Source organism: Anopheles funestus, chromosome 3RL (assembly GCF_943734845.2).
Source record: "Anopheles funestus chromosome 3RL, idAnoFuneDA-416_04, whole genome shotgun sequence".
In the NCBI taxonomy this organism is placed as follows: Eukaryota; Metazoa; Arthropoda; class Insecta; order Diptera; family Culicidae; genus Anopheles; species Anopheles funestus.
Window position 1 is genome coordinate 83,059,774 of NC_064599.1, and position 26,682 is coordinate 83,086,455.

At 43.5% G+C, this 26,682-nt stretch overlaps 1 protein-coding gene across 2 annotated transcripts in view; it reads left to right on the plus strand.

Moving 5' to 3' along the window:
- The first annotated feature begins 463 nt into the window (after positions 1-463).
- LOC125767487 (transcription factor collier) overlaps positions 464-26,682 on the plus strand; it is a 48,330-nt gene continuing 22,111 nt past the window's right edge. Inside the window, exons 1-6 of one of the 2 annotated variants that reach the window (XM_049434109.1) lie at positions 464-840; positions 8,119-8,272; positions 8,388-8,451; positions 10,545-10,600; positions 18,960-19,033; positions 20,512-20,580. In XM_049434109.1, the coding sequence (XP_049290066.1) occupies positions 719-840; positions 8,119-8,272; positions 8,388-8,451; positions 10,545-10,600; positions 18,960-19,033; positions 20,512-20,580 (539 nt within the window). In that variant the 5' untranslated portion in view covers positions 464-718. The remainder of the gene's footprint in view (positions 841-8,118; positions 8,273-8,387; positions 8,452-10,544; positions 10,601-18,959; positions 19,034-20,511; positions 20,581-26,682) is intronic. The other variant, XM_049434107.1, reaches the window with a different exon arrangement.

Genomic DNA, 26,682 nt, shown 5'->3' on the forward strand with positions numbered 1-26,682 from the left:
TGCTCGATACTTGGTGCTCTGCGTTCGCTGCCTGAGCGGCTAGTTCTAACCGAATCCTTCACCACGCCGGTGGTGCTGTGCTGCGTGCGGTGGTTTTTATCCGTCCCACATGAGCTGCTGAAGCTACGCCGTCTCGAATCTTGGGGACTAGTCGGTCGGTCCATCCATCAGGGGACGGTGTCGAAATCTCCAGAGTGCACTCTCGCGGATCTCGGGTAGCACTTCCAGCCTCTCGGAAGGCGTTTGTGTTGCTGATATCGATAACTAATTGAACGGATTCTGCCACAAGGCCGTGTGTAACCGATTGGGCTTTTGAAGCCCGGGCATTTGAAGTGTGTGAGTAACCGTTACTACGCATCCCGTACCCGTGTTGTGATCTCGGTGATTGGGCAAAAAAAATTGTGATTAAGTGCGGTTAAAGTGTTTCTCTGGCAAAAGGTTCGAATGTGGTGAAAAGTGATAATTTGCCAGTGGTGGGTTATTATTTTATTTTTGGAACAAATCAACCGTTAGCCAATATCCATTTGGTCGAGTCCGGCAGCCGGATTCGAGCGCACCAAACGGAGAAAAATTGTGGTCCACGGTGTACGATAACGGTTTAAAGCTGCGTTCGGACGAGACCGTGCCGGGCTTTAGCTCGGCCTCGCCCTGGCCCACACTCGAGCTAGAATGGGGCCGCAAGCTGTATCCGTCCTCGGTGCCGCGCGGTGCCGGTGGGATGATGTTCGGCCTTCCACCGACCGGGGCGGACATGAATCAACCGCGCGGTCCCATGACGTCGCTGAAGGAGGAACCGCTTGGAGCGCGGGCCTGGATGCAACCCGCCGTCGATCAGGCAAAGTAAATACTGTTTAAGCTCGTTGTTTCCCGTACTTTAAGTGTGTAGTAATTGCGATACAACCTCCTCGCTGGAGAGACAATAAGCGACCGCGATTGAGTAAATTTTGCGCGGTCCATTAATCATACCCGTTTTCCGGCCAACCGTCGATGACACTTTCAGTTCGCGGCTTTTTACACCACCGGGCAATTAAGATCGCGCTCGCGCTGATAAAAACGTGGCGCCCAATTTTGCGCCGAACCGGACCGGGTGTGCACCGGGATGCTGCGGTGAATTTATGATCGCGATTTTCCGCATAATTTATGTGCTAAATGGGCGCCTCAATGCTCTAGGTGGAATGCGAAACCTGGAACATCATCGATGACGCTCCCGTCATCAGAGCTGTTGATGTTATCTGTGGGTAAAACTTTGGTTAGATACATCCGATTGTGTGCTCTCACTTTTACCGTTCTTGTTTTTTAAAACAAAACAAACAAAAAAAACCCCTTCAATCTGCAACCTTTTGCTCGTCCACAAACCTCGGCTCTATCTGCTGGAGTCGAAGGATACGGTGTACGGTGTGTGCGCCTAAAAGGTAGGCAACTCACAAACACACCGACAGACAGAGGGTTTGTTCGGTTCCTTACCGATTCCGTGCCGTTGCGTTGCGTTCGTTGGTGTTGGTGAGGTTAGGTATTCCAGCCCCAGGCCAAAAGCCAGATGTTTCGAACGGAGAAAGGATACCCCGAGGGTGTCCACCGTTTTAGGCGGCACCACCACGTCGGGGGTTGTTAAGTGACTAATACGACTGTTTGTTTTAACACCACCGACACCATCCTGTGTGCTCGGCTTCAAGCACGAAAGCGATCAGGATGAAAGAATGGAATGATGGAGCATGGAAAACGGTCAAAATTGAAACGACCATCCAACGACGTGGTTAGTCTTGCGGATAAATCGGTTTGATCTGTTCGCATCTGTGCTTTGTGATTCCGTTTACCGTGCAAGTTAGTTGTTGCGCGTAGTTTGATGATGTACTTTTCCCAGTTTTTTTCTTAAAGTGAATATTTGACCGATTTTTTCTTCGTCTTCATTTTATTTTATTTTGTTTGTGGTTTTTCCTTTCGATTTTTAGCAGCAATCTTTCGGATCTGTTTTGCGATAAGACTCGTTGGGTGAAGTCTGCCGACGGGGTTTCGGTGGTTTTTCTATCGATACGCGATGGGAGAGATGTTTTATCTGTTGAACTATTTGCTTTTTAAATTAAGTACACGGAAACTGTTGTAGTTCATTCTTGATTTACAGATAAGATATTGTAGCTGATAATCGATGGAATTCAATGATACGAGAGGGTGACATTAGTGCTGTGCGATGTTTTTTCTTATCTGTTTTTGACATTTTTTGTTGGAAACTTTTTTGTGAATTGTGTTAAAAATGTTATGCCACTTTTATCTCATATTTTTTAACATTAAATATTGCTCATTTCATGTAATTAGTCATTGTGTTTCAAACAATATTAACATTCGTGACTAATTAATCTTGTGCATATCTTTATATATTCCTATCTGGGATCGTAAATAATTTTGCTACCGATTAATTATCGATCATTTCGCTACCATAGATACATAAATACCTCGATGAGTGAAATAATTAGAACCTAATTAAACCCCCCCATAACAAATTGATAACATCGTCTACTAATCCAGCGAGCGCTACATAATTAAACATTGCATGTTGCGATGTGTCTTCGATGTCTTATCCTAAAATATGTTTTCCATGGCGCTAGCGCGTGCTACGTGCTAATTTATTTTTATCCTTTTTGCTAGCTCCTTCTTGGTCACTTGGTGACCAATCTAGAAGTGCTGGATAGTTGTATTAATTCCTCTATCATTTACTGGTACCGAACATTTTGGCCAAAAATAACATATTAATGTCATGCTAAAAAAGGTTCCTTTTTTTGTTGAAACATTGTCTACGAAAGAGCATCTAAAGGTTATAGTTATAATTGTACTAGCAGTAGAAAATTGATTATAAACGATGTAAGTCATAATATTACATAAAATTTGTGCTTTCATAATATATGACACTTTGGAAAAAATTTCTAGTTAATTCCAGTTAATTTATAAAAAAAATGATAATATGCCCATTTAAACATCAGAAAATTCAAAAAAACAACCTTATTGTATGAAAAAAAAAATCCAACTCAAATTCTTTCAATCATCAGCTCATCAACAGTTCGAAACAAAACACGTCAAACGAGCATAATTTGGCACATGAACGTTACCCCATCCAAAAGCCAAAACGCTGATTGGTGGTGTTCGTTTTTTGGATGTTTTTCGTTTTTCGTCTTTTTTCCAAATGTGGTTCGAACGCTATCCCGTTCCGACAAGTTGTTTGTTCTTGTTGTGGGAGTTGTCAGATGCTTGTTCATCGATGAAAGCCACCCGCTATGATCACATCTGAGACGAGTGCTGACGCTCGTTCGGCACACGGTGCGGAACGGGGAAAACGATTAACATCGTTCATCGCACCGGATTGGCACCAGCCAGGGTGGAAGGTGTGTGCCTTTCGATTTGGATCGTGATGTGTCTGTGCTGATAGCAACATCAACGAAGCATCCCGAACCGGATACCGCACTCAGGTTCCGAGCTCCGAGCGGAGACGATCCGTATATAATGATGAGGTTAAATTCAAATTCAATTAATCCTACTTCCAGCCGGCACACGTACAGGACAAGGTTTCGATGCTGATAGGACGGATAGACTATGATAGTGGTTTTGTGACCGGCGCTCCTGAACATTCAAACACAGGAATGGTTTGAACTGTACGACCGATACACAAATGTGGTTTTCTGGCGGTTTGTATCGAGCCACAGGGTTTTATGGTTTCATCAACTGTCGGTTAATGATGCTTGACGGTAAATAGGTGCACTTTATTGGGGCTTACCGAAGCAAACGGAAACAAACTTTATTGACACCGAGGAACATTTGACAATGTTATGTAGAAAAGGGGAAATTAGTTTTCATCGAGTTCTGCTCTTTTGTAGCTCTTTTCGTGTAGAACTCTCATATAATTCTGTGATTTGACTGAGATAAATTCAATCAAAATTATCAATTATTTTGATAAAAATTATATTATTTAATTAATTAATTAATTAATTAATTGAAGACCTTGTTTTCTTTGGGAGAAAACAATTTCGATTTTTTTATACCTACGCATTAAAGTAGTTGAAAAGCAATACCACATGAATGAATTATCTCTTCAAACTAAAGATCACGTTCCGGTCAAAGCAAATGTAATCAATTTCAACCATAATGCACTGCCCGGAAAAACAATAACACAGAAAATAAAGATTTCCAGATTCCTACGGTAAATTGCGCAGCGAACTGCCAATCGATTTAAATCGAACCACTAATCGAATCCAACTCCACCCATCATGAGCCATAATCGGATTAAAACACCGCGAAAGTGTCAGTAAACCACGTGTACAGTTGTGTATTTAATTTCAAACATCACCAACCGAATTGCCCATTACCGATTGTCCATAATTTGTTGGTTTATGCTTCTTCCCTTGTTGCTCTTTTCGATAAAATGAACCCAAAATCAAATCATATTTGTCGCAAGTGGAGTCGTGAGATAAAATTATCACTTTATCGGTGCTTAATCACGAAAACCCAACGATGAAATGCAGCCTGAACGGTGCCCATCGTCGCCGGTGGGATTAATTTTGCTGCGACGCGTGCAGTCGATGATCGTTCGCTGATCTGTCAATCGGTGGTTCAATTAATGTCGCGAGTAATTAAAATTAAACCAATGTCCCGATGCTGGTGCACTTTAAATGAATGGGTTTGTGGTGGAAAGCTCTGTTTTTTTTTCTTATTCGTTTGGCTGGTTAAAGGTTAGGAGTTTAATTTGGAACAGAATCCACTTGTCAGGCTTGTTTGGAACTGAAATATGTCCGTGTGGAATTGAATATTTCATATCCAATTGCTAAAAACGAGGACACCAAAAATGGGGGAAAACATTATGTCACCTGCATGACAGGAGAACATTTACAGTTGTTTAAAAGGTAGCTCAATTTAGAAGGATGTCTTTTTCTGGTGTGAATTTCTACACAGTTCATTTAAGATTCGGTAGAACATTTATCAGAACCGAGCAGTATGTCATTCGATCATACATCTTTCGTGTGCCGCTGTACGGTTTTGCAATGGCAAAAAAAAACCTAAAACCTAAACTCGAGCAGCATCTACCATCGGGTGAATTATGGCACGTTCGTCTTTTTCCGATGGTTCCCCAGCGAGTTCCCCGTGCACTTGTCTTCATGTCAGTATTTGAACAGTTGAAAACATACTTTTTTTGCTAGCCGCTCTTTCACTGTCCAGTGTGAAATTGCTGACTGCTGAGGAGTGCGTTGTACAATCGCTCCGAACAACTGAGCATCCGTAATTCAATTATTCACCGACACTGTCCAAACTAGTTCCATTTCGAACCCCTTTTCGATGGGTTCAATAAAGAGTTGTTTTAGGATTCGGGCTGAACAGATATAGATTCATCCGAAAAGACATTCAAAACATTCCGGATGCTTTATGTCTTTCACTTTCATTTGTGATTTTTGGTCAGAAGTTTGTCCGATTTCGTTCAATTCGTTCCGAATAAGTACAAGTGAGTGTGGATCGCAATTCTGCACGAAGAATGTCAAACGAGTGCTCGAGAAAAGCGCAACCATGAGCTTAGACCATCTTTTCCCCACTCATGTATTATTATTGTTCCCTCTAGTTATCTAAAAACTAGTTGGAGATAAAGTCGATTGGAAAACGAGATGCACCCAAAAGAGCACACTTTTGCGGATGGTTGCTGTAGGTACATAAACCTAAAGCCCAGTGTCACACAATTTATCAAACCGATAAATTTGATTAGTAACCAATTTAAACTGGTCACACTCGTAAAGAGGAGCCAGTCGTATCCAAATACGAGAACCTTCGAAGGGATCGAAATGCTTTGTCCATTCTAACTAGACAACCTTCATTTGGTGTACGCATTCTGTGTTACGATCAGCTCAGCCGACAATGCATTTGAAGTACTTGGGATCGGAACACAGACTTGGCTAAAGGCTAATTTCGGGCTAATTCACGAACGAGGTTGAAAGAACGATTCCGGTACTAGGTTTTGCAGTCGTTTGTTGGCCGTAAACCATGTACCGATTGGGTAGAGGATCATATTTTGTTTATTATCCTCTCTCGCCAGTGTCGTACGTAGTTCTGTTCGTGAACCGTAACGCCGTTAGGTCCTGGCTAATCACCCAGTCACCCATGTCCAGATGTTTTTCAAAGCACGTTAGCATTGCAAACGAGGACAGGCGCAATGAAAAAACCACCAAGAACAAACAGCTTGTGGTAGGGAAATTTAACAAGACGAACGGACCTAACACCCTGACGGTGTCGTTTTTCGTGTCGTAATATGGCGCCTGCATCCGCTTTGTACCGAGTATGTAAGTTCTGAGAATACAGACAGATTTTTCCCATTTTTTTCTATGACATCAAAACTGTGATCTTCGAGCATGTACGCGGCGTAGAACGGTTCGATCCATAATTTGACATTTATCAGTATGATAAGTTTGACAGTTTGCTGTTATACGATCAATTATAACTCTACCTACTGCCATAAAGATTCACATCGGTTGTAAATAAAGCAAAGTGCACAAGCAATTAGACCTTTATCGTCCATTTAAACGGCTGAATTATTTCGTTCCCAACTGCCAACAACAATCGAGCGCGCGAGAACGATGCGAGTTAAGCAAACAACGCAACCAAAACCGTACCAAACCTCAATCAACACCTGGCACGGTCGTTTTGCTTTGGATGCATTTGGATGCAGTTTTTCTCCGAAAAACACCATCTCCAACCCAGCCATCCCCAGTTGTACATCACAGTTCCGCTCCCAGATAGACGAGACCCCCGGGGGTATCACACTCACCACAGCATAATCCACGTGCCACCCACCCGCAACTAACCATCCCCCCCCCCCCCTCCCCTTTATCTTCCACGTGGTGTGCAATTCCAATCGAACTACAAGTACGGATACGGTAATAGCTGTCCAAACCGCACCCACAGTATGTCGGGTATGTCGGAGTATATGCGCATCCACGGGCACTGTTGTAGCACTTGCCAACGCCAATTTATGTCCGAACCGATCCCTTCCTCTTTAGAACCCGTCTGCCCGCAGGGGTATTATCAATATTTCGATGAAATTTTATTGGTTGTACGGGTTGGAATAAATTTGTACTGCTTTGCAATGCTAATGGTGTATGCCCGGTATGCCCGATGCTGATACTAATGACGGGAGGAAGCTGCCCGGGATGAACACATTGTTGGTGATACATGTTTTGCCCGGGTGTTCGTTGGTTTGTGGTTTTCGGTGGCTGAAGCAGAACTATCACTGTTCCGGGAAGTGAGTGAAACTAGTGTAACTTTGCACACGATTTACGCGGTTTTTAATCGTGTTGAACGGTGGCAGTCTGCCGGAAGGAAGAGACAGAGAGAGAGAGGGAAAGAGACATAACAAAAAAAAATGAACGCAACAAGATATAAATATGTAGCCATATCGTAGATGATATGTTGCTGTATTGACTCTTGGCCAAGCATATCGAATATCCCGCGAATGAACGGTTCCGATTCTTGCTTGATAAAGACATTTCAAAGCCCCCAGAGGCTGTTGACGGTGTGCTGTCGTTAGAATTGGACACTCACAAGCACCCTCTGTCAGTAGTGCGCTACGCTCAAACCGTTTCTTAATTGCTGAACAAGAGTTCAGCCCAGGCTCGTCGTCTAAGCAGAGAGCAGTTATCATAAATTTAATATCGCCAAGCTTCTCCACAATACCCGAAGCAAAAGGGGCTAAACGACCGATCCTGCTCACACGGTTTCGGTACGGTTTTGCGAACCCTGCAGGCGACGCCAGTTATCATAACGGCGAACCGTATCGCTTAACAAACCGCTTCTGCACGATGTATCGCATCGCAGAAACGCATTTCGATTCCGGTGTGGGACACCGAAATTCTCGACCCGGCTACTACATTCGCCAACCAGCCCGGTACAGTTCAATTAAATTTTACAGCTCTCCAGTCGAAGTCGTTCCGGTTTCGTGGGGATATTTTAGCGACTTGATACGGTCGCCAGTCTACCTTCTAGGCGCGTGAACCGTTCGGGTTCGGTTTAGCGACCGAAAACTAGCTACATATGCTCGATACAGCATCGATACGGCTTTCAAATCTTATTCCACGTTCTCTACCAACCGTTTCTCCACAGCTTGGGCATTGGACGAGCGCACTTCGAGAAGCAACCGCCAAGCAATCTGCGAAAGTCAAACTTCTTCCACTTCGTGGTCGCCCTGTACGATCGTGCCGGTCAGCCCATCGAAATCGAGCGGACCGCTTTCATCGGCTTCATCGAGAAGGATCAGGTAAGGGGTTTTACGGTCGAAGACGCGCAACAGTCCCACATCCAACTCCGTATCCTTCTGCCCGGAAACTCACTAACTCACTAACGTTCCACTCTGTGCCGCTTTCTAACTGCAGGAACCGGACGGTCAGAAGACGAACAACGGCATCCAGTACCGGTTGCAGCTGCTGTACGCTAATGGTAAGTACCCGGAAGTATCCAGCACAAATGTATCCGCCAGTTCCCAGAGGATCCTTCCGAAGTAGGTAAAGTTTTAATTAGCACACACGGTTCGTTTAGCGATCGTCCTGTGATGGGGAGGCGAAGGCATGTGGAATGTGTGGATGTGCAAACAGGACATGGTGCATAATTTATGCAAATGGTACCGCACCCCAATCCATTGCAAATCCTTCCCCCCCAGGTTGCTTTGAGATGGCGCAACAAATTAGCATATGTTTTAGCACACCTGGAAAAAGCGGTTTATAATCATTTACTGGTAGTTTAATCAAAGACAAAACCAGAAAAAGCGACAAATTTAGCTAAGAGTTTGACAAAAGAAGAATAAAAAAAAAAGTTGGAGACAAAAAGGGCACAAAAACAAACGCACCATAATCCGTTTTACCGATTTGGCATACGGATAACACACGTGGGACACGGGATGATCCAACAAAGTGAAGAACTGATACGCTTGGTTTAGCATAATTGCATAATTCATGTGGTTACCCGCTCCAGAGCACTCATGGGTGTATGTTTGCACATTGTTAACGTGAGGTAGGATAGGAAATTCAACACAAAATGTTAACAACGTGTAGAGGAATGTTAACTTGACGAGATACTCGTGTTTATCGGTGCAGTTTTTTTTGACGAATTCGGGTAAAGAAGGAGTTTTTTTGCAGGAGTCCATTGCAAATTTTTTTATCGAAAGGAGCTACGTTATAATTTCTAAGAGAGGTAGCTCATGACTACACCTCTGTATTTAACAACGAATAAAAATATAGTAATTGTATTTGGATCACTTGTAGGTTATGTATTGAGCCTTTGCAATTGATTTTCTAAACCTCAGCTTAAAGTTTTTCACTCAGTACTACATATTTTCATATGGCATGGAATTTAGCGTCTACAGTAGATAATTGTTTATGCGGCGCTAAAAAGCCGTAAATTATTATTTTGATTTTGTCCATTTTTATAACATTATTGCTTCTGGTAGGAGGGCGATAGACTACACTACCATTCGGACAACAACACAATTCCCTAGGGCTATTGTTCAAGTTCAATCTGAAGCAGCCAGGATCTGGAGGACATTGACCAACAGGCATTTTAAAGATGTCTTTTAAGTTGCAGATTACGCGTAAGCTATATGGAGACGAGCTGAGCCGATGGGTCGATTGTTTTCGTTTATAATAAATCAAACAAACAATTACTCCTTGCACTCAGCCCAATGTCCACGAAATCTGGAGTATCCATCCTAAGTGTCCTCGGGCATAAAACCCCAAGAAAATGCTTTTCCTTCACGGTGCGATGTTATCCTACGGGTAACTTCAATTCGAAGGAACCAAATTAAATCACTCCCTCCATCGTGTGTGGAACGCCTGTACCGGGCAGGTTTCTGTGGAATGTCCAGCAGCAAACGACTTCTTCTTTGGTGTTTTTCTAACCTCACTCCATTTGAGTAAGGCGCGTTAGGAAACACGTAAAAAGACCATTCGTAACCCTTCGACTCCACATACACGCTCGATAAACAAATAAGATTTCGGGCCAGCCGGAACAATAGCTCGGACACACCTCCATGCCATCGAAAGGGATCTGGTCAAACTTTGCCGTCCCGGGCAAAGGAACAACTTTTTTATCTCCTTAATTTATCCAATTAAAATTAAGTGTTTTGAAACACCACGCCAAGAACGTCCGAGAGTTCACACGAAAGGCGGATTCCTGTGGGATTGCCGTGTGGCCAACAGCATTTGAATAGTTACCCCGGGTCATTCCGGGAGTTAGTGGATACTACGGGTCAGATTTTGTTTGCTTTATGGTGTTTTCAATTATTGAACAGCAAGACCAAATCTTATTACAACGAAAGCAAGGAAGGATCCGGAATTGGATGTTGCTCCAGCACCTCCAGATGAAGTATTATTAAATTTTGAATCACTTTATAGTTACGTGAGCGTGAGTTCGGTTTTGCCAGGAAGGAAGGGAATAAAATCGAGCTTGGTTTTGATTATTTCCTGGCACTTCTGTTATGTTGGACGTAACGATGTTTTGTTCATTGTTTTTTTCTTTTTCCTTTTTTTCATTTCTAGGTGCCCGCCAGGAACAAGACATCTTCGTGCGGCTGATCGACTCGGTAACAAAACAGGTAAGTCCGAGAACCGAATATCCACCAAGTTCAATAAGGACATTTGCAGTGTTTGGTAAGAGGGTTTTGGAGCTCATAGAATCTAACGATCTTAGTGCAATGGAAATGGCGATTTAGAAAAGTTTAGATCCACAACCCAACTCCATAAAACTGTCAACGGAGGAGGTGAAGTTATAGTTGCATCTCTTGCTCCTCTAGTAGGTAGTATGCACTGAGAAGAAAACGAGTAACCTGGTGAATAATTGAAACAGACATTTCGCTATCGATTCCGATAACTATTGATGCCCTCGGCAACCGTTGCATTGTTTTAACTGCAAGTGCATCGGCAAGAATGCTCCAGTTGCACTTTCTCTGCTTCAATACTTAATGCTGAAATGGCTACGTGAATGTTACCTACACACGTACATACACAGAATGTCCAGGAGGGCAAGTCAATTATTTACACTTTTCTAAACAATTTACTTCCACGCTCGGAAAAAGGTCGGCACGGTGCAAGGCTATCAATATCCTGATTTCCGTGTTCCGGAGTTCCGTGTTACCAATAGAACACTAACAACTTCATCCTCCGAATGTGATCTCCCTACCTAGGAGCCTGTGTTTTTCCTGCTGCGTGTGGCCATCTATCATTTACTCCGACACACCCCACATTCGTCCGCTAACGATCCCGTGTATCGGACCCGAATCGTCTAGCACATGTTTGACAGTTTCGAACCCGGGGGTTAAGAAAAACTCTCCATCGTTTCGGATGCCACAGAGAGAGAGTAACGCAGTCATTTTGCTACTGCCCATATGTCAGCTCTGGCCGCGTTCGAAGTAGGTGACAGTTGTTGTGGCAGGGTTTTTGGTGTGTTAGCTAGTGAATCAAATCAAAAATTAACGCCTCATTTGATACAATTCCTCGAGCAAAAAGGATGATTGTTGCTGGGGGAGAGAGTAACAAAACCCGTAATCGGATGGTAGGATTCGGTGTCGTGCCTTGTGTCAAGTGCTTCCCGGGCCATTGCTAACAATGGTTGTTTTGATTAGAATGCACTTTGCAACGTTTGTGGAATTGGGACGAACCAGAAGTTCATTATATTTCGCCGTACGCTTTCTTAATGAAGTCGACAATCGGCAAATGATAAATGTTCTGAAATGTAGAACTGAGCAGGAAGTTTGACAGTTGTCGTTGGTGAGCCTCACGCTGAATGGGCACTACATGAATGTCCATATGGTAGCAATTTGGCCTAGTGGGTAGGGTTATTTCTCGGAGTCGCTAATTCTTCGTGGCTACCAGTGACAGATTTTATGCGGCTATTTTTTTGATCATAATTCATTACTAAGGGGAAGTTGTTCTATATGAAGAGGTACCAGTTTTAAAACAAAAAAGTGGAGATCTAAACTTCATATAGCACACTAAACGAAAGGATTTTTATACTTGCTATCTTTCATAACAAACACCTTCACCTGCAGCTTGAACGCGTTATATCGTTGAAGTAACCCCTCGTAAGCGTACCTTCTCATCGACGGCTAATCCAACGTAAACCGAAAACATCCATTACAACTGGGCGAACCTTTCTTGCATCCTGTTAAGCTACAAAGCCCGGCAACGATCCAAATCCCTCCCATATGTAGGAAAATTGATACCATCACCGCCATGGCAAATGCTGGGCAGGGTGCATAATCGAACATCTGTAAATCAATTAAACTCTACTTACCGCACTAGTAGCTGTTGTACTGCCCCTTTCTTATATCAGTACGCTGTAAATCCTTGGTAAGAACAACAAATGATAAAAAAATGATTCTACTTTGGAAAGCAAACCCATCGTAAGGTGTACGCGTAAACAATCTGGCCATTTTCTTTGCCTCGAATATTTATGAACCTCATCATCATCGTCCAAACGTGACCCAGTGTTTTTGGGTGAGCGTTTGTTTAGAGCAACAAATCCCGCTGTCCTAAAAATCTATTAGCCCCGGCTTACAACCACTGATCCGCTGGCTAATCCAGCTGGATAACCACCGAACCCGTCGGTGACCGATTTTTAATGGGTTTGTGGGGTGTCCAGACAATGTTACTGCAAAACTTTGTTTCTACCTTTCATGCAACGAACAAAAACTGATACCAACTGGGTTTGGTTCGTTGGATGGGCTGGAAATTATGACAGCTTTCCTAAATTTTCATCCGAATAGAAGATAAAGCGAGAAAGGCAAGCATTGGCGAGACTGATGGAAACGTAACACCAGACAGAATGGCTGTGAGGGGGAATAATAAATTGGGATCTAATCTTCGCTCCGGCAGGGAAAAGGGAAGACTCAGCAAAGGACGATCGCCTGAAGGGTGATAGATAAAGTGCTGCAGATAAATGAGATGAATCGGGTGCACGGAAGCCAGGCGGACGTTACCATGTCTAGCGAGCTAATTTTGAGGGACTTCCTCAAGGATGCGACCTTGAGGTTGGTCATCAACGACATCATCATCACCGACCCAGCTGGACGGGGCTTTTGTTGTGGGCGAACAGAGCAAGCACATGTAACACAATTGTAATTGGAATTAATGATCCTAACGGTGTGGCTGTACAATCTCTCCTACCGCATGCACATGCGGCAGGTCTATAATGTGATTTAACGAGCACTCCAGAATCCATTTTTCCTTTCGACATTCGAAATGTTTGAAAATAAAAACTTTCCAATCCCCTTTTGCACAGCTAAAAGAGCAACCATCATCACCGGCAGTACGCGTCGTTGAACCCCTGCCGTATGAGGTCTAGAGGTTGCGCAATTCCTACCATACCCTTCGATGGGTTTGGACCGATTGCAGGCCAATTCGCAGGCGTAAATGTAGCGCAACAGCAGCAGGACTCTAGCTACAAAATGATATAATTTAATAGGATATTCGATACCACCGCGGTATCGGCTCGGTGCATCATCCACTGGTAAAATGGTAATTTGATTCACTCCTTCTTTAGGGGTTCGGTTGCAATACATGCCTACCAGGCGCGTACCGGCGTTACTTCGACAAGGACCGAGTATGACGCACCAAAAACCCGGGGGGAGAGAACAATCGCACTTGAATGCGCTAAACGTTCGAAAACAAACGGTTGTGCTGCTGAAGCAGGACGAACCCACGAGTCAGCTGGATTGTTGTACTACAAGCTTACAAAAATAGGAGAAAAACTCCAAGCAAGGGGTTTGATGCTTATCGCCGTATTTGAATCACTTCCCGAGCTCCGCGCCCGAACGTACTCCAATGTCTTATCGGTGGTACTCTATCGTGTGCGTAGCGTTTTTTTTTTATTTCCAAAATTTAATCCGACACTTCTGGCCCGGCACGTTGCACGTTTTGGCACGTGGATGCTTTTGTGTGTTTGGATCAAAATTTTAAAACGGTTGGGCGTTTCCGTCAACCGTTCTACAAGCTGGGTAAAAACGTCCTCCCAGTGATTCGAATGACGCGATAAGTGGATAAAGACGATAGCGTTTTGCAGTTGAAAAGCTCTCACGATGATTAAGTTGCGTGTTGAGCTGGTTAAACACCAGCTTCCTACGGTATGGAGGGATATCAAGTGGACAAGTGTCCTGCTGAAAACGTGTCCAGTATTTAGTTAAAGGTGTCAGATTGCTTTGGAATGAGTGTGAACTTTGTGAGAGATTTGTTGGGTAGTTGGAAGCGAAAGTGTTGAACATGGCAGAAGGAAACATTTATGATTTATTTACTTAACAAGAACGCGTGCCAAAGATACTTGCAACTAATTGACAAACTATGTAACTTCTTTCTTAATTTAACGGTGGGTTTAACATTTTTTTCGCCATCAATTCGAAATCGCGGTCAATCGGTAAATTCCTATCACAAAGCTGTTCGCAGTACTCGAGCAACAAAGGTAAAAGGTGCCTCAAAAAAGTGCTCACCGAACGATAAACTGTTACAAAGTGGATGGATGACCAGATAGAAGAGAGAACAATAAAAATCACATACACAAAGACACCTTGATGATCGCCGTGTGCCGGAAGGCCAAACGGAAGGACGTGATGTTTGCTGCACGGGAAGCTACTTTATAATGCATGCCGCGCCCAATGTATCCCCAGGTCAGCATCCATTCCGTTATCCGGTGACCAGCCGTTGCGCGGACATTTCAACTGGGCCAAATACCGAAATCCATTGCCGCATTTGATCCACCGCCTTTTTCCCATGTGTTTGCGGAGGTCGAGTCGGCAGTTTTTCATCATTCCATAACGGCATTTTTCCAAACCCGGTAAACGCTCCTTTGCTCTTTTGCCGGTGTCAAACTGTTTTCTGGGGGTTTTGGGGGTTCTTTTTTATGTTTTTGTTTTGTTTGATACAGGTTTCGCTTTTCAACTGGAACGGCTTCAGATTGAGTTTTGGTTGTTTTTTTTCCTTGGCTTCCTGGTTGTTTGTGGGGAAGATTCTCTTGATGGACCATTCTTCACCGGGTACGAACAGATTTGAGACCATACGGAACTTTATCCATACAAGGAAGACCATCGTTTAGTCGGTCGAAGAGTAGTAATGTAAAAAAAGCATAAAAATAAACGCTTCGTCGACAGACGATTCAAAATCGTTGACAAACAGTGTATAGAGCCGAAATATTGAATCTCGCTGTACAGAGCAAAAACACAATCGTTCCACGTGGAAAGTGGAACAAGAAAAATAGATATAAAAAAATAGACATAAACACGCGAATGGAAAACGGATTAAATCACGACTTGGTTGAGGGGTGGGAGGGTGTAGATTTTCCTGCTAGGAGTGAGAAATTGGCGGAAGCATTTCACGGTAAATAAAAGTGCACTCGATTATGGTTGAAATATTTATGTTCGTTGTAAAGCATGTACGGGTTCCATTGTTTTGAACCGTGTGCAAGAAGAAAAGAAATTAATTAATAACGCACGGAAGAACGGAAATTGTAACGAGCAAACATTGGTAAAATTATCGCAACTTCTAAAAAGTAATGTTGATGAACAAAATTAAAAAGAAAAAATAACGAATGATGCGAAAGATAGTGAAAATAATTGAAAACTAAGCAAAAAAGATTAGAAAATACGCAATATTGAGTAAAGGATATAAAACAAAAGCACAAAGAGAAAACATATAAAAGTTGATAACACTTACATTAAACCATAAAAGAAAAATTTAAACCGATAACAAAATTTAAATAAATTTAGAAAGAAAAAGTGAACATTTTTATGCTTCACAAGCACAATGTTTGTTACAATCATACCCAAATATAACATAAATTCTTCTACAGACCACATGAATGAAACGTTCTAACCACTCAAACGAGCACTACAACCAACAAACTAAATCTAAATTGACACAAATTAACACATTGTGGCACACAAATCACCGTCGATTCACCTGTTAATTTTTGCAAACGACATTCGTAAACCACATCCACACCGTGCAACGCAACTGGCGCACTAAACATTGGCCGAAAAGAATGCAAAACAAGCAGAGCAACGGAGTGAAATAAAGTTGTTCGAACGGATGCTGTTGCAAGTGTTTTTTTTTATTTTCACGTTGCATCGTTTGCTTTCGCTAGAAAAAATGGCTGATGGTGACTTTTTTCCATTTTCCGCTTCTTTTACATGCTCGCAGGATTGTTACTGATTGTGAAGCTATTTCGAACGCTTTTTTACGCCCCAACCCGACACTATCTCTATCACCGTGTCCTCGTTTAAACTTCCTGTTAAAAATTTCAGTTAAAGCCGACTGTGTGCTGTACAGTTTTTGCTGTTCCACCACGCGGCGTTGTTGTTGTTTACAATTCAAATCATTCTCTCGGGAGAACCGTTTATCCGTCTGCTTCGGTAGTTGGGCCGGTTTTTACAAGCCAGACAAGCATAGATATCGCAACCAGCGGTACCAGATCCACTGAACCAATCCGTTCTGTGTCGAAAGTTTTGTTTCCTTTTTTTTGCAGCAAATAAAAGTGTCAAGAAGAGGTAACCCGCGCCAAACACTGATTACAGCGATGGCGTTTTATTATGAGTTGTGTCCTGTTTTACATCCATCCAGACGAGTGAGTGGATTTTGCTTTGTGTTTTTGTGTGTACCATTAGATAAATTGAATGCATTATGCTGAGTGGTGTGTCGGGCTTATGACTTGGCTAATCCACGCATTTGTGCTTGATATGCAAAAATTACATAAAATACACACTTCGGGTAGGAAAACCATTCGGAAAATGCAACAACAAAAAAGTATAAATTAATAGTTCGTGCTTGAGAATAATCCATCAAATGGACAAACTATCGATTTCATTACATCAACTGAAAAGGGAAAACAGCAACACACACACACTAATAGTGGTAAGTTATACTTCCGCAAACAAAACATCTCTGTTTTGGGAGGGCGCATTCGTTACGGTATTTAAATGTGGTTCCCTTATGCTTCCTGATTGTTTCCCATGCAGGAAGGAGAAGCCGAGTTCGAGCAAACTTAATTGTATTTGTTTTGCCTTCCGAGTGTGTGTGTGTGTATGTTTCTTTTTTTGTTTTCCTGTTGAAGAATTGGTTCCTTCTTCTTCCACTACCAGGCAAGAACCCAAAGAAGCGTGCCAACACGTGGTTTTCGTTCCCGGTTTTGCTAATAAGTAAGACATATGGGCCAGAAACCTAAGCCAACAAGCTGCCACGTGGCACGCGGGTGCCGACCGTGGGTCGCGTGCCATCGATAATCGGAACATCAGCAGTTCGGGCTCGGGAAGCAATCAGACTGATGATGAGGCAATGTCCTTGCCCAAACCGTACCGTAAGGTGGCCTTCAAAACTTCGGGAAGTGATTAAACTTCTTTACACAATCACTTCCCGTTTTGTTGGTCCTTGTAAAAAAGAGGGACAATATAGATAGAGAGAGAGAGAACTAGTCACGTGGCTTAAGTTTCGAAGTGCAACTTATGCAAGCGAAGGAAATGGTCCTTCGTTTCCATTCCGGCAGCTTATCAAATTATAAACGATGGGAAAAGAGACTCAAAGATGTATGAAACGATCAGTTCCCGCCCAACAAACGATTCTCCCAACAAAGGAAATTGAATGATAAATTAAGTAGGCATGTTACATATGCACTTGATAGTTTCGTAAAGAGATTCAAAATGATTGTTTTACAAAAAAATATTTCAGGATTTTTGAAGACGGTTCATGGTTCAAATGAAGCGATTTTTCTCTATTTTAAAGTGATTATTTTCCTTAGATTTTAATTGAGATATTGCGAACATTAAGTTTGCCATAATCTACTAATAATTGGAAAATCTGTACGATCATAATTACTCGAAATTCTCCATTGTGTCTACTAATAATGTCATACACTTCAAGTAAAATATATATTGCTCCTGTCGTTTTTCCCGTGTCCACTCACGAGGATTCCGTTAAAAGAATAATGTAACCGTGTGCCCGGTCGGATAATGTTAGCAAACGAATAATTCTTCCAAACCGTTGGCTTCACACAGCGGCAACACTTTAACTTGCTGTAGCGTGCCAATGGTGAGTTTATTTCGCATTGTTTATCAGCTGAATTTTTCATGCCCACCCGTACATAGCATAGCTTCGGCCACAACGCAAATATCGTCGGCAACACAGACGCTAAACCTTCTTGCCTTCCTTCCCGTTTGGCGCTGTACCATTATAGACCAAAACCACTGTTTACCTTAGATATTATTGCACATGAACAGACGGTATGGACGCTACCGAAAAAAAACGTCGTCCCGGCCACGTGTCGTGTTTGTCTTCAAACAGGAGTCACCGAGAATTGGTGAACGAGTCGCACACAGTAATCGCGCTCTTGTACTGCCCCTTGGTGGAGGTTCTTCTATGTTTCGGCTTTCTTTCTGTTGGTGGCCTCTGTTTGTCTCGCTGTTCGGTGTTTTGCTGTGCTGTGATATTTTCCCTCCTATCTCTAGCACACCTTTCCTTGTAAGCTGTAATAAATGCTCCAGTTGACAGTATTATTAATGGTTGGCAAATACACCAGCCTGGAAACGGACGGTGCCGCTTCGTGTCGTAGAGAAGCGGTGAAAAGAATCATCCAAAAGAACAAGGACACCGGTAATGTTCAGTAAACTTCACGAACAACCGAACACGTACGTTTGGGAAGGGTTTAGCGGGTTGTGTTCAACAAATGACCGCACGAATGCCACATATAAACACCGACCGACATGAGCAGCGCTACGTACGGCAGGACCTTACGTGCAACAGGATGACACCATGTCAACTACCACCGTTTCAATTGCTCCACAATAAAGAAGCTGTTTATGTGGCCATTTACTATCGATTCTAATCGTTTGTGCAGTTTGATACAATTTCTTCTATCTCCTTTTCTCTTTCTCTTTCTTTTGCTAACATTATTTTCCATCTGTTGGTTTTTTGTTACAGGCGATCGTGTACGAAGGACAGGACAAGAACCCGGAGATGTGCCGAGTACTGCTGACGCACGAGGTCATGTGCAGGTGAGTGATATGGAGCAATAGTTTTATGTTTTTTATTTTTCACCCCCCAAACTGCATGTTGATGTTGGAAAGAATGGAGAAACTCGTGACAGCAGCTGCCACAGTGTAATCCGATTGCCGTCCATCCACCGTTTTGCTCTTCGTAGATCCATAGCAGTTACTGGAGCAGTTGTCGTCTAAACTGTCAAAAGGTCAAAAGGTTCATTCTTCCTTTCGGCAAACTGTCACTGGAGCAGTAGCTTAGCCTAGAAACGCAAGGACAACGGTGCAGAGTAGCCTTTTCGGCCAATTTAGCTTTAACTTTAACTTCAAAGTTGTCTGGCAGCAGTCGGTTGCCGTTAGCTGAGGCGTTACGAAACGTTACGCACCTCCAACACCACCAGAAACTGAATACGTGTGCCTATTTTTATAGCATTTCGTGTTTGCCTCGGTTATCCTCAAACTCTCCCTTAGCCCACCTTGGACGACATCTTCGGTGATTGGTAGCGACGACGCGCCGGTCCTCTGTTTGTCCGGCGTCCGCAAAACCTACAGCTTCCGGGGGATTGGGATTCCCCTGGGACGGTGAAGCGAAAAATCGAACTTCTTCCTGTGCCGATGAATGTCCTCCGAACCGAAACATTCATTTTCCTCCACTCCAAGAACGCTCGGCGCTGTGCTTATGCCGGAAGTATGCGTGTGCGTGTTCACGCCATTTTGTGCTGTGCCTTTTGCCATGCTAAGAGGGAACAACAAAAAAAACAAGAATGTATCTATCACACAAACATCCGGAACTCCAGGAAAGGTTAAGATGACCGTGCGTTTGTTTATCCGGGCGGGCGAAGCCATCTTTAAGTGTCTCCCGGTACTGTTAGAAAGAAAATGCGACAGGACAGATGGTAAAGTCCAAACTGTGTGAGATTGTCATGTTCGATCCATGACACGGAAAAAGAGATAGAAATATAAGGCACATACAAGCCCGAAGGAACGAAATTCTTGCCAATCAATACTTGGTTGGAGGCTAAGCGATAAAAACTTGCTGAAGAAAGACACTTTTCCGCACCCGGAACAGCGCGGGTGGGGTGTGGTATCGGGAAGTTTATTTTTATGTCAGATTAAACTTCGGAAACTAGTTCAAATACTTTGCGTCCGAAAGGGGAAGCCAAAAAAAAAGGTTCGATAATATTGTTTATTGGTCGGTACAAATCAATGTTCCATTTCGAATTTCCCCGAGTGTCCATGGAAAGGATTTGTGCATAAGCTAACAATTTTATGAAGATCAGAAGTCGGTGTGGTGGAGGGAATAGGACACACGCTTTAAGAAGAGATTTAAACGTGAGGAATAAAAATTTACTTTGCTTTGGTGTATCTTTAGCGTTGTGTAGCGTAAAGTTAGTAAACTTTTTTTTTTACTAGAAGAGCTACTTGTTCAATTTGTATAATTTCGTGAGAGGTGAGAACTTCTAATAATCTTCAATTTTATATTCTTTTTATCTTAGTCGATGCTGTGACAAGAAAAGCTGTGGCAATCGCAACGAAACACCGTCAGATCCTGTGATTATCGATCGGTAAGTGAACAAAACCTTCTTACGAAACACACATTCTCCAGGAAAACGACTTAATTGAAGCGACATCGATCGGAAAGGACGCGAACCTTACGACATCATGCCACGGGGTTATGTGGAAGTACACGATAATTACATTTAAAACTATCCCTTTCCCTTCGGTTTCTGCGCCCATTCACAAACCCGGTCATTAGCTTCCTAACCTCAATTCTCAGTAACTGTGTGGGTGTTCCGGGCGAGATGAGTTCGCACAAACTGATGCCGGGCCCGGGGACGTCTACATCAAATTTCATACGTTCAACTGTTCCCCATACCATGGGTGAGGGTTTGAATAATTAATACAAATTAAAGCCTCTTCCCAAACCACACCGAGGTCACTTCTTGTCGTTAATTTAACGTGCACCTACCGGCAAGAAAAGTAAACGCATCGGAAGAGATGTTTTGTTTTTTTTCGGGGGGAAAATTTGTAAAATACTTGAAATACGTACTGCTTCCCCCCACTGGTTCCGAATGTGTTTGTTGGGCGAATGTTTTTGTTCAGCTTCGCATTAATTTCATCCTTCACGTCCGCACCATATTCTGGCACGGAAGCGCGGGATTGATCATTGAAATTCCGCGCGCATGTTTTCCGCGCCCGGTCCACGTTGCGTCGCGGTAGATCATCCGCCCCGAAGCGGAGTGATTGTTGCCGTTGCCCTGAGTTTGGACAGCAAACCATCGAACCCACACACGGCGTGCGCTGCCCCAGCGAGGACGCGTTTTTCTTTCTGCATCGTCTTATGCTGCGTACGGTGCTCGGTGTAGTTTGCTTTATTTCTGCTCCAATCACTCGCAAGGAAAAATATGGGAAGGACAGGTATTTTTCTGATTGACTGCGACCACACACGAGCGGTATTTTCGCAGTGCAGGCAGGAAACCGTGTTGAAGCAAAACAAACAGACAAAAAATGCCCCAAAACACACACACACACTCTGGCGAACTCGCGTAGTCGCTGTTACGATTGCGAAGCCGGTGAGTTTTCCTCGATCAGTCACCGCAATAAAGCAGCGATATGACAGCCGATCAAGATTGTGACGCTCATTAGCGTCATATATTTCATCTATTTGACACTTGGCTTGCGGCTGCGGTTACTAAGAGAGAACCGATGGCTACGGACGATCGTGCGCCCCCTTTTTAGGTGATCTGGCAGTAAATCAGAATGGCGATCGTGCAGAGGGGGAAAAAAAGGCTTGATTCGGTTTTAATACAAAGTGATAAGCTCGGATCGTTTATTGGTTCGAGATGGATTTATAAGCGTACTTTCAGACATTAACCTCAGCACAGCTCAGATGACTCTTTATGGCGATCGTCCGCTTCATGATAAGCATGTTAATGCTTGGCTGCCCATATTCTGTTAATTTACAAAGACATAATAGTTGAAATGAGCCCGGGGGAGGGAAAAAAACCTCCTAGAATTCCTGCCGAACAAATATTTCCACCTGTCACGTCGGAACGATCCAATCACGCACACGGCTACATTCCGACTCGGCACTCAATCGTCCCCGTTTTCCCAAGATGGCCGGTTCCAAAAACGGTAGATCACACAGCGTCACAACATACCACGAGACTGTAAGTTTTGACCGAATTCCATCACGGTGACAATGTTTTTTGACCTGAACCACACAGGTGAGACACAGAGCGGTGAATGGTGAATTATGCGACACGCTTGGAATTCGATCGTATCCACCAGAAATCGAACTCGTCGGCATCTTCAGAAGCTGTACTGCCTTTGAGGGTGGAACAGCTTCCAGCACAATACACGTTAACGATCCATGTGATGAAAAGGCGCATATCTTATATTCAGCTAACGAGCATGCGATCCTTCATTCGGAATAACTGAACTAAAACTTCAATGCAACGCGAATTCTCGTGAAGTTTACGCGATGGCTTTCTCCGGCAAACAAAAGCTAATAATAATAACCGTAACCGGTGCACAATCAATCAATCTAAAATCGAATGCTAAATGGTTTAGTGCAGCTCAACGGTTTTGGGACGCGTACGACGCGTCAGCACTCGTAACGCGCACGCGCGTGACAAGATGTGGCTCGTGTTGGTTCCTCGTCGAAAGCTAGGCGCGACCAGCACGTACCGGTTTAGCCGGTACAGCGTCATAAATGCTATATTTGTACTCGGCAAAGCATGACAGGATGGTGGATTTATTTCTGCACTTGGAATTATTATTAATTTTATGTTGCTTTTATTTATTTATTACTTGTATCGAAGCTTCATTTGATAGCCATTCAATCAATCCAGGACAAAAGTTGGAGAACATGAAATAAATTTCAATATCCATTTTACACATTTTTCAAGAATTTCTTACGACGACTCGTAGGATTTTTATTTAAAAACAAAAATCGAATAATCTCTTGAACATTTCTTAGCCACTTTAAACTCATCCGTTTGTCAACAACTATATCGACGATAAAGGAAGAACGAATAGAACAAAAAAAATCACAACCTGCAAACCGCACGCTTGCACGATCGCTGACAGAGGACAAAAAGACGGGACGGATCGAAAGGCATCTTACGCTCAATGTATCAACAAAAACAAAACCCATCCTTGTACGTATGCGCAAGCGCACAGAAGCGGATTGCGGTTTATCGTATCGTCAAAGCCTCTTCAAAACCGGCGGCCCTTAAACCCATTGAGTTTGCGCACGCGGCTTAAGAAACCGGATAGGACTAAGGACGAAGAAAGGCACGATACATAATTCATCTTCATCAGCTTGCGTTCCGTAACGTTGCACTTTTTTTCTGCCTTCGTTCTTTATTTCAACTGAAAAACTCTTCATTGTTGGTAGGTGTTTTTCTTTCTCGCTCTCTCTCCCTGTGCAACACACGGCAAGTTATTTATCATTTTTCATTGGCAAAAAACCAAAACGAAAGAGTGATAAAGTGCGAGATGGAAAGGAAGGAAGCGCTGGGGCACGAGCGCCGAAGCCTTCAATATCCATATCACGTGCCATTTTTGACTTTAACAATAAACATTACAAAATTGGCATCACAATCATCGGCCGTCTTTATTTTTATTCAATTAGAAGCCGTCCACCACGATCCAACAAACGAGCGGATCAGTTCGGTTTTTGGTTGGGGGCAGGTACTGTAGGGAAGGTGTGCCTTGGCAAAACGCAAACTGGAAACTGGAGCGAACGCGTCAACGCGTCACGAAGTCATCGGCAAAAAGGCGACCGCAACGAGCGGGGGTGGAGAAACGGAACGAAACGGATCGAAAGCCAAAGGAAAAGGCCGGCTTTTCTCTGATCCTATTTCATCCGCAACCGGGTGGAAAAAGGGGGGAGGGTGTCTGTCAGCAATGCCGGCAAAAGTCTTGTAAAAGTTTCTCCTTCCGAAAAGACTTTGAGCTACTTCTGTCCATCCGTCCGTTCGTTCGATCACCGTTCGATTCGCTGTCGAAACGTTTCGTTTCGCAATGTCGCAAGGCGATAGGAAAATTGTTACCCAACGTTTCAGGACACTTGTAACTGATATCCTTTGCGGTTTGCGGGCGATGGAACATGGTACAGCGGGACCGTAATAGTATTCGGCTGTGTTCTCTTGCTGTCGGGTAGAGAGTAATTCAATTTGTACCAAAAGAACGATGCCATTCAAATGGAACATCTTGTACAACACTTTTAATATAGTTGTTGTGTTTATTCTACAAAAGATAAAGTGCTTAAGAGGATTTCAAAAAAAGAATAATTGAAATATTTGAAACAGAAAAATACTCAAACACTCAGTTTTTGTTAAATGAAGTCATAAGGCAATCAACTACGAACACCCAAAACACGTCAATTGTTCCCCAGAATAAACCATTCATTAAATCAAGAAACAAACAGCAAGTACTCTGTTAAGCATGTCCATTTCTTCGATTCACCCTCTCCCGAAGTTCCATACCGCCGTCCAACCAGTCACGTGTAGCCTACGCGAAGATTACCGCAATCAAATGCACGTGGCGTTTAGATTGTCAAACATCGAACATCGAACATGCTGCTTCCAATCAAACAACTGCGACCCTTCCCTTCTGTCGACAGAACCTGCGTACGACATATGTAAACGCACCAAGACGCAAGTACGCTTGCGTCGGCCATTAAAATTCCTGTCCCTCGGCGCACGAATCGTGCTCGGGTGGCCGCGCGCTCGACAAACGACGAATTAATTGAATCTTTCAAAAATGTCGACAATGCAAATGTGCGTAGCATCTCACCCGGTCCATTTGGGTTGAGTTGTCTTTCGATGCTCGAGCTGAATTTCGTTGGGCGAACAAACTGCGTCTTCTACGTTCAGAAGAAACAACGTCATGTGGACATTAGCATAAAAAGGGAACTACCACAGACTCGTTGGGGGCGAACGCTTACTCGGTTCAATTGGAGGTTGTTACCTTATGCGGACGTAGCTTCCGAAACGAGTCGAAACTGAAAGGCAGTGCAGGCGCAACTTTCGCGACTGATCGCCTTCCAGACCATGATCTACGACAACGCACCCGCATCCGACAGAGCCCGGGCGACATTCAACTCCGGAGGTCCGGTCATTGCAAACACTCACGAAAAACGATGAACCTTGGCGGTCCGTGCCGGCGGAACGCAACGATCGGAATATAAATAAAACAGAGGCGGATGAAACGCGGGTTGCAAAAAAACCGATCGACAGCGAACGCAACGCACATGGCATCCTACGCGACATCACTCACTTAATTTGTAGCCAATCGGAAAAAGGTAAGGTCGGCTTTTCGCCGTTGAATCGCCGTTGCCGGAGGACAGCCGCGATGAAAGAAGACATCCAGAAATGAGAGGCGACGTGCAGAAGGAAGGCATCACGAATGCCTGGACATTCGATTGTATTTTAATGGTGTTTTTTTTTTGTTGTTGTTCGTCTCCATCTCCTAACCGTCTTCAAACGGGGGCTTTCCATGGAAGCCGCTCAGCCCTCTAACGAGTGTACCATTTTAGACAAATTCTACCTAGAGTACCATAGAGTGCCGGACACTGTACTAGGTGGCAAACAAAGCACCACTTACGCGAGGCACGAAAAGCTTCCTTTTATGATACGGGAACTCATAAATATTTCATTCCGAGCGTGTCTGCTAAGCCGGTCGGTCTAGGTTTCGGATCACTGCAGCCCAAAGGTGGTGGACATATCCACCTAGAAGCCATGTAAGAGTCTGCTTCTTCACTAAAGCTAGATTGGAAAGCTATTCCTTAGCGTTTAAAGACAAACAAACATTTATAGTGCAATATTTCCAAGGAACTGGTCGCTGTGGATTACGAAAATCGCAAAATCATAACTTGAAGAGGTTTCTTTCTGGTCCTTTTTCTCCTACTTCATCTCGAAACCCTGTAAAAAACACACGATTCAGTGGGACACCGGACAAAGTGAGCAGAAACAATCAAATAAACTTTAATAAGATTGATTCCATCTAGAAGCGGCATATGGAGCCTCCCCATTTCACCTTCTCCGCGTTGGAATGCAACCCCAAAGAGGACAGACAAAAAATCACAAACCATCGCAGGAATGTCTTTTACTGTCAGACTGTGTTGTCATAACTGTGATGATTCCACACGGGGCGACGTCTCCTCGACAATGTTCGTTCTGTGCCTGCACCAAATCGGACACACGCATAAGAACCCATTCTCTTCTGTCACCATAAATGGTTGAAAATTGTGAAACCTGGTTCCTGGGCAGTATCTTACACGAGGGCATGATTTATGACCCGGCCCGCCACTGCCTGACCGAATGCATTTGAAGGCCAACATAGTAATACGCAAACTGTTGCCAAATATTGTTCCCTACGCAAAAATCAAGTTCGTCAGCTGGTGGAATGAAAATTCATAAACTTCTGGTATGATTTGTTTTTGTCTTTCTTCACCCTTCAGTTTCTACCAGATCTTAAGGCTGTATCCAGAGGCACCTTTTTCAAATACAAAAAGAAAACGCAATTTAATTAAGAATTATTTAATCAAGCAATTAAAACCGATCGATATCGCATACTGCGTTAGGGTGGGCATTGCCAATGAGTTGCTCAAATCTAACTGCGTATGACAACGAGTGCCTCAGGACATTTGTAGGTGT